Source organism: Pseudopodoces humilis, chromosome 26 (genome assembly GCF_049639895.1).
Source record: "Pseudopodoces humilis isolate 2021_Gansu_Grassland_sample_001 chromosome 26, ASM4963989v1, whole genome shotgun sequence".
NCBI classification, from domain to species: Eukaryota; Metazoa; Chordata; class Aves; order Passeriformes; family Paridae; genus Pseudopodoces; species Pseudopodoces humilis.
The window spans coordinates 113,750-127,917 of NC_142225.1; the positions used below are offsets into that span (position 1 = coordinate 113,750).

General features: G+C 61.7%; 2 protein-coding genes across 5 annotated transcripts; both read left to right on the forward strand.

Annotated features, from left to right (window-relative positions):
• Window positions 1–1,708: 1,708 nt before the first annotated feature.
• Window positions 1,709–8,728, forward strand: INAVA (innate immunity activator). Of its 4 annotated transcripts, none has more exons than XM_088067177.1 (8): window positions 1,709–1,859; window positions 2,325–2,384; window positions 3,021–3,145; window positions 3,224–3,343; window positions 3,987–4,191; window positions 5,554–6,055; window positions 6,773–7,340; window positions 8,470–8,728. In XM_088067177.1, exons 2-8 carry the CDS (start codon window positions 2,339–2,341, stop codon window positions 8,560–8,562), a joined length of 1,659 nt encoding a protein of 552 aa, XP_087923303.1. In that variant the 5' UTR covers window positions 1,709–1,859; window positions 2,325–2,338; the 3' UTR covers window positions 8,563–8,728. The 4 variants fall into 4 exon arrangements, with proteins under 4 accessions (XP_087923303.1, XP_087923304.1, XP_087923306.1 ...); XM_088067178.1 differs by having other exon boundaries at window positions 5,653–6,055; XM_088067180.1 differs by lacking the exon at window positions 1,709–1,859 and adding an exon at window positions 5,394–5,447 and having other exon boundaries at window positions 2,272–2,384; window positions 5,653–6,055.
• Window positions 8,729–9,659: 931 nt separating this feature from the next.
• Window positions 9,660–13,785, forward strand: SHISA4 (shisa family member 4). Its single transcript, XM_005530248.3, has 5 exons — window positions 9,660–9,811; window positions 10,830–11,001; window positions 11,946–12,079; window positions 13,116–13,298; window positions 13,385–13,785. Exons 1-5 carry the CDS (start codon window positions 9,739–9,741, stop codon window positions 13,429–13,431), a joined length of 609 nt encoding a protein of 202 aa, XP_005530305.2. The 5' UTR covers window positions 9,660–9,738; the 3' UTR covers window positions 13,432–13,785.
• Window positions 13,786–14,168: the final 383 nt, after the last annotated feature.

A 14,168-nucleotide genomic window follows, 5' to 3' on the forward strand; every position in this document is an offset into this window, starting at 1 on the left:
CCCAAGTTCCTGTAGGTGTGGAACAGCCTGCAGAAGATGAAGCTGGCAGAGGCAGGTGCCCAGCAGACATGAGTCAAAGCCAGCCCAGCAGAGCTCCCTGAGCCCTGCAACACACAGTAGGCTGCCCCCACCCCCAGCACGTCCTGGCACTGGGAACAGCACCTGGCACTGCCGTTCTGAGTGAGCTTGTGCTTGGGGGTGAGTACTGGAGCCTTGGTGTCCCTGTGCCACTGACAGCCAGGGTGCCAGGGCTGGAAGAAGCTGGTAATACCAGGGCAGTGGCAGGGGTGATACGGGGGATGCAGGCAACATTCTCTCCTGGCCTGCACCTGCCCTGGCTCCATGAACCAGAAAACAATCAAATAAAGTCTTTTATCTGTTTTTCTTGATGGAAATGGGACAGAGACAGGGATGGGGTGGCATTGCCTTGGGCTGACAGTGCATGGTGGGAATGGAGGGTGGTCACGGTGGCCCTGGCTCATTTTGCCAGTGGTGTCACCAGCCCAGCTGCAGTTGGTGTCCATCCAAGGCCTTCAGCCATCCCTTGTTGGCACAGAGCCTTCCTCACTCGTTCAGTCTCTCCCTCCTTTCTCCTTTGTCTTCTCCTGGTGTTTTTTTCCATTTCCACAGTTAAACATGTTTCACCCCTGCCCTTTCCACCTGCAGTTGGAGTCTGCTGGGAGGGAGGAAGAGCCACTGGTTTGAATAGGTCTCACACCAACAGCCCCAGGCTGACAGCACCACCCTGGGCACCAAGGCAGGGAACAGGCCATTGTTTTGGGGAATCTGCACTTCCCTCCCACAGACTGCTCCCTGCCTGCTCCCTGCACCCCCTGCCTGCACTCGGCTTGTTCCCTGCCTTCTCACCACATCCTGTCTAGCCCCATTCAATGGGGATGAGACTCTTCCCCACCCTGTCAGGTGCAGCAATGCAGGATGTGCCCAGCTCACTCCAAGCCAGCTCAGAGGGGCCACAGTGGCTATGGCATCATCGTCTCATGGCCTGGGAGAGCATTGGCACCATCCTGGCACAATGTTGGCACCATCCTGACTTTTTCCTGGCACCGTCCTGGCACTGTCCTGGCACTGTCCTGCTGTGCATGGACAGGGCAAGGATGGGGACGGTGGTCCTTGTGCTTGGCCCACACCTACACGGCATTAGGGATGGAGCCTCCAGCAAGCACCATGCTGGGCTGTGTTGGGCTGTGGTGCCACACCACCCCAAACTGCACCACCCGCTGCTGTGATGTGCCAAGCCAAGCTGCGACACATCTATACCATAACATGCCATTCCACGCCAAATGACACAGTGCCATCCCGCACCACACACTGCCGTGCCGTGCCACACCGCGCTGTACCAGGCTGAACCACACCAGACCATGCCATACCATGTCAACACAAACCATACCACGGTAAAACATCCCATACCCTGCCATATCATGCCATGCCACAGTGAGCCACACCACTCTGCATCCTCATGTCACCCACGCCATGCCATGCAGTGCCATGCCATGCTGTGCCATGCAGTGCTATTCCATGCCATCCTATGCCATACCACACGGTGCCGTGCCGCACAGTGTCATTCCAGTCCATGCAGTGCCGTGCGGTGCAGCCGCTGGAGAGCCGTCCGGCGGGCGGGGACTGGGGCAGGTGTTGCTCACCCTGCTCCTCCCTCCGCTCAAGCCCAGACCCGTCCGTGCCCCGGCGCAGCAGAGCCGGCGGCGGCGGCGGGCTCAGGTAAGGGATTCTCCCACCCCGCCGGGACCCCCGGGACCTCCGCCCTGCCTCTGGACACCCAGTGCGACGTGGAGCTGGTTGGGGAAACTGAGGCACGGCCAGGCGACGGCGCTGGAAAAGCGGTGTGGACCCTCTCCCCCCCGCCCCACTTTCACCCCGGCCCCCCTGCCCCACTTCCACTCCCTCCCCAAGAGTTTGGGGATCTTGGGGTGCTGGCGAGCCCCTTTTCCTAGGCCGGCGGTCGCACCCACTCCAGGATCCACCGCTAGCCCAGACGGAAAAGAAAGGAAAACTGGGAGAGGTGCCCAGCGAAAGCAGCTGGGCGGGAGCGAGGGCCCCCCCCGCACCCCGACCACCTTTGACCCCTTCGAGGGTATCACCCTCCCCCCGCTTTGCGCTGTCCACACCCTTTATTTATGGTAGGACCTACAAGAAGGAAAAGCAAACATAGCCCCGCGTCCCCCCCGCCGCCATCGCGGCACGCCCGGAGCGACATGGGGGGTTTTGGGGGTGCAGGGTGGGGGCGCCCATGGGTGCAGCCTGGCTGGGGGCGTGGGGTCGAGCTGTGTCCCCGCTGTTACCCGCAGGGTCCCGGCGCGGCATGGGGGAGGCAAGTGACATGGACAGCAGGATCATGCTGCACTCGGGTGAGAAGGGGGTTTGGGGGTGAGGGAGGTTTTGGGGTGCTCCTGTCGCCCATGGATGGTCTGATAGACGTGCCCCTCCTTCCCAGGCAGAGAACAGAGCGCTTTGGTGCATGGGGACATGCTGGGGACACAAGAGCTTTAGGGAAATGAGGGGGTGGAGGAATGGAGGCTTCCCCTGCGTTTGGGGAGGCACCCCAAGTGCAGTGGGGGGGTACTCTGGACAGGATTTGACTCAGACAGGTTTGGCTTGGGATGGCTGAGTCAGACTGAAACCTTCCTCCTGTGCCCCCCCCCAGGAGGGACGTCACTCGTATCTCGGGGGGGGGGGGGGCTGAAGTACCCGTGGTGCTGCTGGGGGAATTTCATACATACCCTGTGTGCTTGGAGAACCCATGGGTGCTGCTGGGGGAGGGCTTCCTGAATACCCTGGGGGGGTTGGAACACCAGTGGGTGCTGCTGGGTGGGTGAAACAGGTGTTCCAGGGGACTCAGTACACCCATGGGTGCTGCTGGGAGGGTCATGGCTGCGTTTTCCACCCCCTGTGGTGGAGGGAAAGTAAGGTAGGGAGGCTGTGGGGTGGCCGCGGGATGGCACTGGGTGTTGCCATCCCTCCAGATGTCCATGTGTCTGTTCCAGGCCCTGACAGCCTGATGTCCCTCCCGAAGGAGCGGGTGCAGGCAGGGCGGCGGCAGCAGCAGGTGTTGGAGGCCCAGCTCGATGGCTGCATCCAGGAGCTGCGGCAGCTGTGCCTGCGTGAGGCGGTGAGCAGGACACAAGGACCCCCTGCCCGCCCTCACATGCTGCCATGGCTCTGCTCAGTGTCCCTGTGCTGTCCTCAGGAGCTGACGGGGACCCTGCCCTGTGAGTACCCCCTGAAAGCTGGTGAGAAGCCCCCCAAGGTCCGTCGCAGGGTCGGGGCTGCCTTCAAGCTGGATGAGATCGTCGTTCTTTGTGGGGTGGTGAGGCGGTCCCTGGGGTACAAAGGTGGTGGGGACCCCTCCCCTCCTCTTTTCCCTTCCCCTCACCTCCCCTTTTCCCTTCCCCTCCCCTCCCCTCCCCTCCCGAAGCTTCCTGAGGGTCACCTGGGAATGGTGCCATCCCCATCCCATGGGTGGTGGTTGGGTACCAAGTGTAGGGGGGAATTTTCAAGCATGGTGTATGGTGTTGGGGTACTGAGATGCCCCAGTGAAGGGAGGTGTTTGAGTTCTGAATGCAATGTTTGGTGTTGGGGTGCCCAGGAAGTGGGACAAGGTAGGGTTCCAAGCATGATGGGTGGTGTTGGGGTGTTAATGGGGTTATCATGGGGTCCTAAGCATAATGTGTGGAGTTGGGGTGCCAAGGTGATGGGTGTGGCGGGGTCCCAGGTGTATCAGGGTGCCAGGATTATGGGAGGAGGTGGGTTCCAAATGTTAAGGGTAGTGGTGGGGTCCTGAGCATAATGGATGGTGTTGGGTTCCAAGAGTGGTGCTGGGTGTTGGAGTCCCAGATGACATGCTGGGAGGGGTTGGGATCCCAAGTGCTGTGGGTGGTGTTGGGGTTTTAAGCACGATGAGGGGCTTGGGTGTGTCGAGTTGTATTTCTGAGCATGTCCCGCGCCTCCAGGACCCTCTGGAACGGGAGCGGGCACTGCAGCTGCAGATTGCCGAAGCCTCCCGCCGGCTCTGCCATGAGGAGAACATCGGCCGGCAGGTGCGGAAGAGGCGGCAGACAGCAGCACTCCGGGAGGAGCAGAAGCTGCGGGACCTGGAGCAGGTCCTGAGCCAGCGGCGGCTCCTGGCAGGGCAGCAGGACACCAGTGCTGCCAAGGGTGAGCCCCCCGAGCCCCCCAGATGGTGGGGTAATGCTGGAGAACAGGGAGGCAGAGTAGGGTGCTGCTTGGTTGGGTGTCCCTGGGCGATGCACCCCAATTCCCCATTCTCTGTGAATGCACCCCACAGGATGCAGCCCAGTCCTTCATCCCAAGTGCATGCACCCCTCTGGATGCACCCCAATATGCCATCCACAATACTTGCACCCCAGTTCCCATCCCTGGTGAATGCAGCTCCCTGGATGCACCCCAATTTCCCATTCCTGATGAATACACCCCCTGAATGCACCCCAACTTTCAGTCCCCTGTGAATACAACCCAGTTCTACACCCCCAATGAGTGTGGCCCCCCAAAATGCCCCCCAGCATAGCATCCCTGGTGAATGCGCCCCAATTCCCTATCCCTGCTGAATGTGCCCCTGGAAGGCCATCCCTGATACATGCACCTCAATACACTCTCACTGTCAGTGTACCCTGTTGAAGGTACCCCAGTACTTCATCTCTAGTGGTGGTACCCTTGTGAATGCACTCCAAAACTTTGTCCCAGTGCATGCATCCCAACACACCATTCTTTGTGTATGTCCCCCCTTGAACATACCCCAAAACTTCATCCCCAGTGCATGTACCTCAATAAACCATTCCTGGCATATGTACCCCCTGAATGCACCTCAAAACTCCATCCATAGTGCATGCACCCTGATAAACCATCCCCAGCTGAATCACCCCCACTGAATCCACCCCAGGGCTTCACCTCTATAGATTGCACCCCCTTGAATGTACCCCAATGCTTCACCCTTGCCACTTGCACCCCGTAACTATCCCAAATCACCCATCCTCAGTGCCTGCACCCAAAGAGGGGCAGGATGTGGCCCAGCTGCCATGTCCCCATCCCAGTGGTGGCCATCCAAAGGGGTCCCCATTCTCTCCATCCCTGTCCCCTCCAAGGACCAGGGCCGTGGTGGCGGCATCTCCTTCCCTGTTGGTGCCTCCGACCTGCCCATCCAGGGCAGGCTGGGAACTGCACGTGGCTCGGTAGAGCCGGCCCGGCCGGTACCGCTGCCATCCCAGAGCGTGTTGGGACAGGTGGCGTGGGAGAGGGGAGCAGAGGCCCGCGGGGACGTGCTGGGTGGTGGCGGGGCCGTGGGAACGCTTTGGCACCCGGAAGCGGCCGCAGCTCTGTTCTCACAGGGCCCTGCCCCACAGAGCTCAGTGCCTCTGACGAGAGCACCGTGTCTGACACCGGCCTGCTGGAGGAGGGTGAGGGGCCTGTGGGGACCAGGGGGGACCCCTGGTATGTTCCCTCCATCTCAACCCTTCCTATGTCTCCTCTATTCCTCCTCTCCCTGTGTCCTCTCCATCCCAGCCCCCCACATCTCCCCTCCATGCCAACCATCCAGCTGTTCCCTCAATCCCAGCCCTCTCTTTGTGTCCCCTCCATCCCAACCCTCCATCTCTCCTGCAGAGGACAGAGAGCCATCAGAACCTGCCGCCCCACAGAGGTCGCCATCTCCCAAGGACCCCACAGAGGAGGAGGAGAAGGAGCTGGGGCTTCTGATGCCCCCCCTCAATCCCTGGCAGGAGGCCAGCCTGGACAGACCCTACGAGAGGGCCAAAAATCCCAGTATCAACCCTGAGGATGGGGAAACCCAGCGCTCCCAATGCCGTCTTGGGTCCCTGATGGCTGCCCCTGCCAGCTCCTTGGCCCCCAGCAGCCCTGATTCCGCAGGATCCTCAGTGTCCAGGACAGGAGGCCCTCCCTACCAGTTTGTCCCCATCCGGACCCTGGTGCTGTGCCAGCAGGCGGGCTCCAGTGCTCCCAGCACCCCAGAGCCATTGGGACGGCAGGGACAGACCCAGTCTCTGAGGTATGTCCTGAGCATGGGGAGGATAGACAAGGGCTTCTGCAAGGGAGGATGGAGATAATTCTGTGTGGATGATGGAGCTCTATCCATGGGAAGGAGGATGGGAGTAACCCTGTGAAGATGATGGAGCTCAGCTCATATGGAGGATGTTGGAAATAATCCCATAGGAAGTATGGAGATAGTCCCACTGTCAGTAAGATGGAGCTAAACCCATGGGGAGGAGGATGGAGATAGTCCCATGGAGAAGATAATAGAGAGAACACCAAGGAAAGTGTGGACCTAACTCTATGCAGAGGATGGAGAAAATCTGATGGGGAGGACAGACATAATCCCATGGGGAGGAGATGGAACTAACCCCATGTAGATGATGGAACTCAGTCACTGGGAGGATGGAGATAATCCTATGGGGATGTAGGGGAAAACTCTGTGGGGAGGATGAATAGAAATGATTGGGAGGAGGTTGGAGATAATCCCATGGAGAGGATGGAAGTAACCCTATGAAAATGATGGAGGTCAGCCCCATGGGGAGGATGAACTAATCCCATGGGAAGAGGCTGGAGACTGCCCCACAGGGAAGCTGGAGCTAATCCCATGGCAGGAGGCTAGATGTCTCTCCACGGGTGTTGTGCCCCACACCTATGGGTGCACCTTTCCCAGGGCTTGCCGTGGCTTTGGGGTGAGGGGCAGGGTCTTCCTGCAGCCACAGTGTCTTGCCTGCAGGGTGGACCCATGCTGCCAGCCAGCTGAGCCACGGGGCCGCAGTGCTGCATCCCGCCGGCGCCCCACGTACTACACAGTCACTGTGCCCACCTCCTGCGTCCTGACCCCCAGCCCCGTGTGCCGCTCTGGCTCTGATGACAGCATCTCTGACCTCTCCAGCATCTCCCATGCCACCTCCCCGGGCAGCAGCAGCCCTGACGTGTCCTTTGCAGTTCCGCTGCCCCTTGCCAAGCCTGGTTATTACCCACGGGGTGCCCTCCAGCTCCTGCAGCCTGCTGGCCCCCTGACTTTCCTGTATGAGCAGGATCTGGCCCCACTGAGGTACCAGCGTCTGGTGCCCTCACGTAGCCGCATTGTGCGCACACCCTCGCTCAAAGACTACGTGCCCACGGGAGCCCGGGGGCTCTCCAAGGCTGCTGTCACTGAGGAACTGAAGTCATGGCACCAACGTGCCCAGCTGAGGGGCTCCCGGCCCCACTCCCTCGACCGGCAAGGGACTTTCCAGAGAGCCCATGGTGGGACCACCAGGGACATGCCCATTGCTCATGGAGTCCTGTCACTGGTTCAGGTAGGACACAGGGTCTGGCTGGGAGTGGTCATGTGGGAGAAGGGGGACCCCCTGAGTGCTGTCCTGCAGGTGACATGAGTTGTCACCCTGAGGTAGCCTAGGGACGTGTGGCCCTGGTGGGATCCCATGAGGATTTCTAGAGCAGGAGTGAAGTCCTGAGGGGGTCCATGGGGTCCTATAAGAGTTATTGGGACAGGACTGGGATCCCAGAAGGGACCCTGGGGCAGGACCATGGTCTCAGGAGGGTTCTGAGGAGAGGATCAAGGTCCTTTAAGATTCTTTGGAGAAGGATCAGGACCCTCTGAGCGTCCTCTGAGCAGGTCCAAGGTCCCGTAAGTTGAGTCTGGAGGGTCCCTGATAGTCCCTGGGGCAGGATCAGGGTCCTGAGTGGGTTCCCCATGGGAAGATCAGGATCCTGAGGGAGTCACGGGACGAATTCAGGTCCCAGAGGGGTTCCTAGGGCAGGACTGGGTTCCTGAGGAAGTCCAATGGCCAGGACCAGGGTCTTCTGTTCTTGGGAACAGAAGTGAGGTCTTTAAGGTCCTTTGGGCCAGGATGAGGACCTGCTGAGGGTCCCATGGACAGGTTTGCAGTCCTACATGGGTCCCAGGGACTGGGGTCCCATGTCAGTCTCTGGGATAAGGCCAGGACCTTAAGGGGGTCTCCGGAGCAGGACTGGGGTTCCATGTAGGTCCCTACTTTCTCTTGAACATCCTGAGGGCAAGAACAGGATCCTGCAGGGGTTCCTGTGGCAGAACTGGGGTCCCACAAGAGTCCCATGGGAAGGACCAGGATTTCAAGGGGGTCCCTTGGGCAGGATCCATGTGGGTCCCTCCTGCCACACCCAGGTTCCCACAAGCAGGACTCATGTGAGTCCCTGCTGCAGCACTGGGGTGCCCTTGAGTGGGGAAGGATCCCTGCAGACATTTCAGTGGCCAGCTCTCCCTCTCCACCTGGGAGTCCCACTGGGACAAATGGATCCATAGCACAGCTGGGACATGCGGGGCGAGTGGGGATCTGGCCATGCCTGCACAACTCCCCCAGCCCAACCCTGGTGCTGGGATGTGCCCCCAGCGGTGCTCCCAAACAAGGTAGGGTGCCAACACCCACAGGGTCTTTGTCCCACCAGGGTCCCCCGGTGCAGGTGCTGCGACGCTCAGTACCCAGCATGCCTGTGCAGGTCTATATGCCTGAGAACGGCGAGATTGTCACACAAGTGTGAGTGCCACACCCCCACCCCGGCGCGGGGGCACATCCTGGCTGGCCCAGGGACGGCAGGGACGTCTCATGCTTCCCCACCCCGGCGTGGGGGCACAGGAGGGAGCCACAGTGGGATGGCAGGGGCTGGGCCCCACTTCGTGTTCCCTCAGTGGCACTGCAATGCTGATAGGGACACTGTGACCCCGAGTGCTTATGGTGACCTTGATGTCACCACGACCCTGAATTTAAGGCTCTGGTCTTTAATAAAGGTGGTTTTTGGGATATGTCACTCTCAGGATGTGTCACCTGCATGTCCTCTCTGAGGTCTCATATCCCTGGGTCCAGTTGGCATTGCCAGGATGTGACTCGGAGGATTTGGGGTCTAGCTGTGCTCAGGGCAGTAATGGGGTGATCACAGTGCCAAGAGGGTGTCCCAGATCCAGCTGTGCACCCCTGGTACCCGGTGACCCAAGCTGGGAAAGGGGCAAGGAGTAGAAGGGAAAGATGGAATGGAGGTGAGGGGTGCAGGAGGGTGGGCATGAAGGGTGCAGGGCAGGGGTGCAAGGATGGGTGAAAGGATGGGGCTGGAGAAAGGGTGCTGTGAACCAAAGTGGTGGGGTGCAGGGAAGGGATGGGGTACAAGGCAGGCAAATGAGGAGTGCAGAGGTGGGATGGAGTGGGAGAAGGGGTGCTGTGAGGGGAAATGATGGGGAGCAGGGGGTAGGGAAGGGGTTGGGTGTGGGGGATGGGGTGCGGGGAGTGGTGCAAGGATAATGGGAAGGATGGGGTGCAGGAAGAGGGGAAATACGGGTTGCCGGGTGGGTACAGTGGTGGCATGCAGTGCCAGAGAAGCTACTCCGGTCGCCGCATCCCCTCCCGGCCCTGCCAGTGCCCGGGGCCGGCGGCGCCGCTCCTGCCGGTGGGGGCGGGCGGGGGCCGGTGGCTGCGGCGGGAGGCGGCGTCGGGGTGGGGGCGGGAGAGGGGGGCACACCGGGCAGCAACCGAGCTCCGCCGGGCTGCGGCGTCACTGCGGGCCTGCGCCGGCTCCGCACCGGCACCGGGAGACACCGGCAGAGGGAGCAGCCCCGCGGCACCAGGACCGGACGGCCACGGGAGCGGCCCCGGTCCCGGTGCCGCCGCGCAGCCGCCGCCCCTGTCCCGGGCAGCGCTGAGCGGGGACACCGGGCCCGGCCCAGGGATGGGGCCCGGCGGCCCTGGGAGCGGCTGGCCCCTGGCTGGGACCCTGCTAGTGGCCGTGGCCGCCTCGATGGGTAAGAGACATACGGGGACCGGGGAGGGCCGGGGGATCCGGTGCCACCCTGCGACTGGACACGGTGCCACCATCCGTTGACACGGGGATCCCACTGGGTGGGACTTGGTGCCACGAGCCGTGACTGTGAGTCGTGCCACACACGGTCCCTTTGACCGGGGGGGTTGCTTGCAACAAAGTGTCCCCCTGGGCACTGTGTCCACGTCTCCCAAACCCGCCTCCCGTTTGCCGCTTTCGGGATGTCCCCGGTAGCCGCTGACCCCCGGGAAGAGCAGGCATAGAGCCGATGGCTAACCGAGCCGGGATGCCCAACCCCGGGTAATCTGGGGGCTTCCCATGCCCGAACCCTGTGCCTCAGCTTCCCCGCTTGTCCCTGAGCTGCTGTGGTCCCATTTTGGGATGTGTGAATAATGCCATGTGAGACTCCCGCAAAGCCCATTTCCGCGGCTCCCCGCCCGCTGCCCCGGCGCCTCCGGCCGCCCCCGGGCCTCGGCCCGCGGCTATTTCTGGGAAGACAGGTGGCTTCGGCCAGAAATAGAGCAGGAAGTGCTACTGCAACACGCGGAAGGCGGGGGGAGCTGGAAGAATCTGGAGGGGTCGGAAAGCTGGGTGGGATGGAGAGTGGTCTGCAACGGTGCAGGGCTGGATGGAGCAGGGTGTCGGGGCACATAGGGGCAGGGCTTGGAAGGAAGTAGGACGGGATGGAGCAGGATATGGGGGTACACAGGGGCAGGATTGAGCAGGGTTTTAAGGTATATGGGGCAGGATGGAACAGGGTATGGGGCATATGGGGCTGGGTATGAGGGACGGGGACAGGAAGGAGCAGAGTATTCGGGGGTATATAGGGGCATACTTTGGGGGTCCATAGAGCAGGATGGACTGGGGTACAAGCGAATAGGACACAGTGGGGTACAGGCTGTGCTCATGTGGGGGATGAAGGGCATGGGGTGCTGCTGATGCCCCCGAGGGCGGTGATGGCCAGGTGCTCCAAGGCCCTGGTGATGGGTGGCTGTCCACAGTGGCCGGGGGTGAAGACTGCCTGTGGTACGTGGACAGAAACGGGTCATGGCACCCCGGCTTCGACTGCGAGTTCTTCACCTTCTGCTGCGGCACGTGCCACCAGCGGTACTGCTGCCGAGACCCTCTGCGCCTGCTCACCGAGCGCCAGCAGCGCCACTGTCTTGCCTTCAGGTGCCACAGCCAGGGCTGTTGGGGCTGGGGTTCCCCTGGGCAGGCTGGGTGCCAGGACCGGGTGCTGGGCACTAGTACTGGGTGCTGGTGATGGGCAGTTGTACTGGGTGCTGGTCATTGTGTGCTATGCACTGGGCAGTGATGCTGGCCACTGGTATTGGGTGCTGGGCTGTGGTACTGGGGGTTGGACATTGGTACTGAGCAGTGGCACTGGGTGCTGGATGCTGGGTGCTCTGCACTGGTACTTGGCAGGGGAACTGGGTGTTGGGCACCAGGCACTGTTACTGGATGCTGAATGCAGGTGCTGTGCACTGGTTCTGAGCACTGGGGAGTGGTCCTGGGCAGTGCTACTGGGTTGCCAAGCTGTTGACTCTGGGTGCTGGACACTAATACTGGGTGCTGGGCATTGAGTGCTGGGTACTGGGCACCGGGCAGTGGTGCTGGGTGTTGGATACTGGTACTGGGGTGTTAGGCTCTGGGCACTGGTACTGGGCATTGGAGCTTTGCAGTGGGTGCTGGGCACTGCTGTTGGGTGCTGTGCACTTTGTACTGGGTGCTGGGCTCTTGGTATTGGTACTGGGTGCTGGTATTGGGTTCTGGGTGCTGGATACTGGGACTGGACACTGGATGCTGTGCACTGATACTGGGCACTGCACATTGGGGATGGATGCTGTGGATTGGTCACTGGTACTGGGTGCTGGACACTGGCACTGAAAACTTGCACTGGGCAGTGCTGGGCCCTGGTTACTGCTATTATATATATTGGGCAGTGGTTACTGGTACTGGGTGCTGACAGCAGTGCTGGACAGCGTCACTGGGCATTGGTTCTGGGCACTGGGCAGTGTCACTGGGTACTGGGAAGTGGCACTGGCTATTGGGCAGTATCGGTGGCTGCTGGCTGGGGGTATGTGCCACGGGTGCCCCCCAAGCCCTGCTCCCCACAGCCCCAAGACCATCGCGGGTATCGCCTCAGCCGTGGTGCTTTTCATCGCCATCGTCACCACCATCGTCTGCTGCTTCATGTGCTCCTGCTGCTACTTGTACCAGCGCCGGCAGCACTCCCGCACCCCCCTACAAGGTGTGGGGCTGGGGGGGCAGGGATGAGGGTGCAGGAGGAGGAGGAGGAGGGGGGTTCAGGAGGGTCCTGTAGGAAAAAGGGTTGGAGCAGGGTAGAGGGGCCTTGAGGAATTCAGGGGGGATGGGGGTCTGGTGGGGGGCTGTAGGGATGGGGGATGCAGAGATTGGGGTGTGCAGGAGGAGGGGATCAAGAGGATCCTGCAGGTAAGGAGGTGCAGGGTTAAGAGGAGCTGGGGGAATGGGAGGGTGCAGGAATGGGGGACACACGGATGGGGGGTGCAGGAGGAGGTTCAGTGCATGACGGTGCTGTAGGTACAGGGTGGGGGATTGGGAGAGCCTGGACAGAGGCCTGTGGGAGTTGGGGTGTGTGGGTGGGCTATAGGGATGGGAGGTGCAGGAGGGTCCTGTAGGTACAGAGTGGAGGGGTTTGGGAAGAGGCGAGGGAGGGAGGCCTGGAGGAATGCAGGGTGGAGAGGAGTGGCTGCAGGAGGGTTCTTGAGGTACAAGATGATGAGATTTTGAGGGGGCCTCAAGGAAAGCAGAGAGGATTGGGGGTGGAAAGGGGGAAGTTGCAGGGATGGGGGTTTGCAGTATCCTGTAGGTACAGGGTGAAGGGGTCTGGGGGGGGCTGGAGATGTGCAGGGATTTTGGGGTGCAAGGTGGAAGCTGAAGGGATGAGAGGGAGCAGAGGAGTCCTATAGGTGTAGGGTGGGGGGGGTGGTAGGGGAGGGAAGGAGAAGGGGGGGCTGCTGGAATGCAGGGGGGCATCGGGAGGGTGAGGGTGTGGACTGCAGGGATGGAGGTGTAGGAGGCAGGGTAGGGTACAGGGATGGGGGGAGCAGGAGACGTCCTGGGGTACAGGGTGGAGGGGTTGGTGGGGTGGTGGGACCCGAAGGGATGCTGGGGGAAAATTGGGCACTAGGGTGGGGGCTGTGGATAACACCCTGGCACCCACCACCCCGAGAGCCACTGCACCCTTAGGCACCATTCCTGTCCCTGTGCCGGGGTGCCGCAGACCTCCCCAATCTCTTCTGCAGGCCCGGAAATCCCCCTGTCCAGCTACCCCCCCGCAGCTCCCCCAGCTCCCTTCCCCGTGGACCCCAAAGCCAGCCCTATGCCTCCCCAGCCTGGCTTCACCCCCATGGCCATGTACCCTGCACCCGGCTCTGCCGCCCAGTACCCCATGTACCCCTCCGGCCCCCCTGTCTACAACCCCACAGGTGAGCATCTTGGGGGGGAACGGGGGCCCTTCCTATTCCCCAGGGGGCCCGGTGGCCGGGTAACACCCCATCTGCTCCCCCCGCAGCACCACCACCCTACGTTCCGGCACAGCCCAGCTACCCCGGAGCATAAGCGCCCGCGGGGACCCCGCACCCGCCGCCGGCCAGCGGGGCCAGGCTGGGGACCCCTGGGACCCCCGCTGGCGCTGGGGGACTGCCCCAGCTGGCGCTGGATCGGGCTCTTCCCGGCCATCCTGAGGCGATCCGGTGCCAACAGAACAGGGCGGCTCTTGTGCCGCACACTGGGTCCTTTGTGGGTGCCTTCTCCCCCGGCTCTGGGTGCCAGCGGCCCCGAGCACCCGCCGGGGGGGTCCGGGGGGGTCCCCCGAGGGCCGTGCACGGCTGTCTCCCCGCACGCCCACCCCCGGATTCACGCCCTGCTCTTCTTTCCCCCGGGACTGGCATTAAACCACGTCTTCTGCCCACAGCCTGGTGTCGTCTCGGTGACTCCAACAGGGAAAGAACGGCCCCAACCCCCTTCCCGCGAACTGTAACACGGGGGAACATGAATCCCGCCCTCTCCTTTCTGCTCCCGAGGCTTCTCCATCCCTAAATTGTGTCGGGACGGGTAACTCCCACCATATCAGCCATTTGGATGAGCCAGCCTGGAGTGCTGCTGCCCACACAGCCCCCTTCACTCAAAACGGGGGGGTCAAATCACCCCTGCAATCTTTTGGGTGAGAAAACAGCAAATTCAGCACCAGGATTGGGACTGTGAGCACTTGAACAATTCCTCTATCCATGTCCCCTCCCCTGGACAGGAATAAGCAGGGAAGGGTGGGTGGGTGGTGTGTCACTCCGATGGTTGTT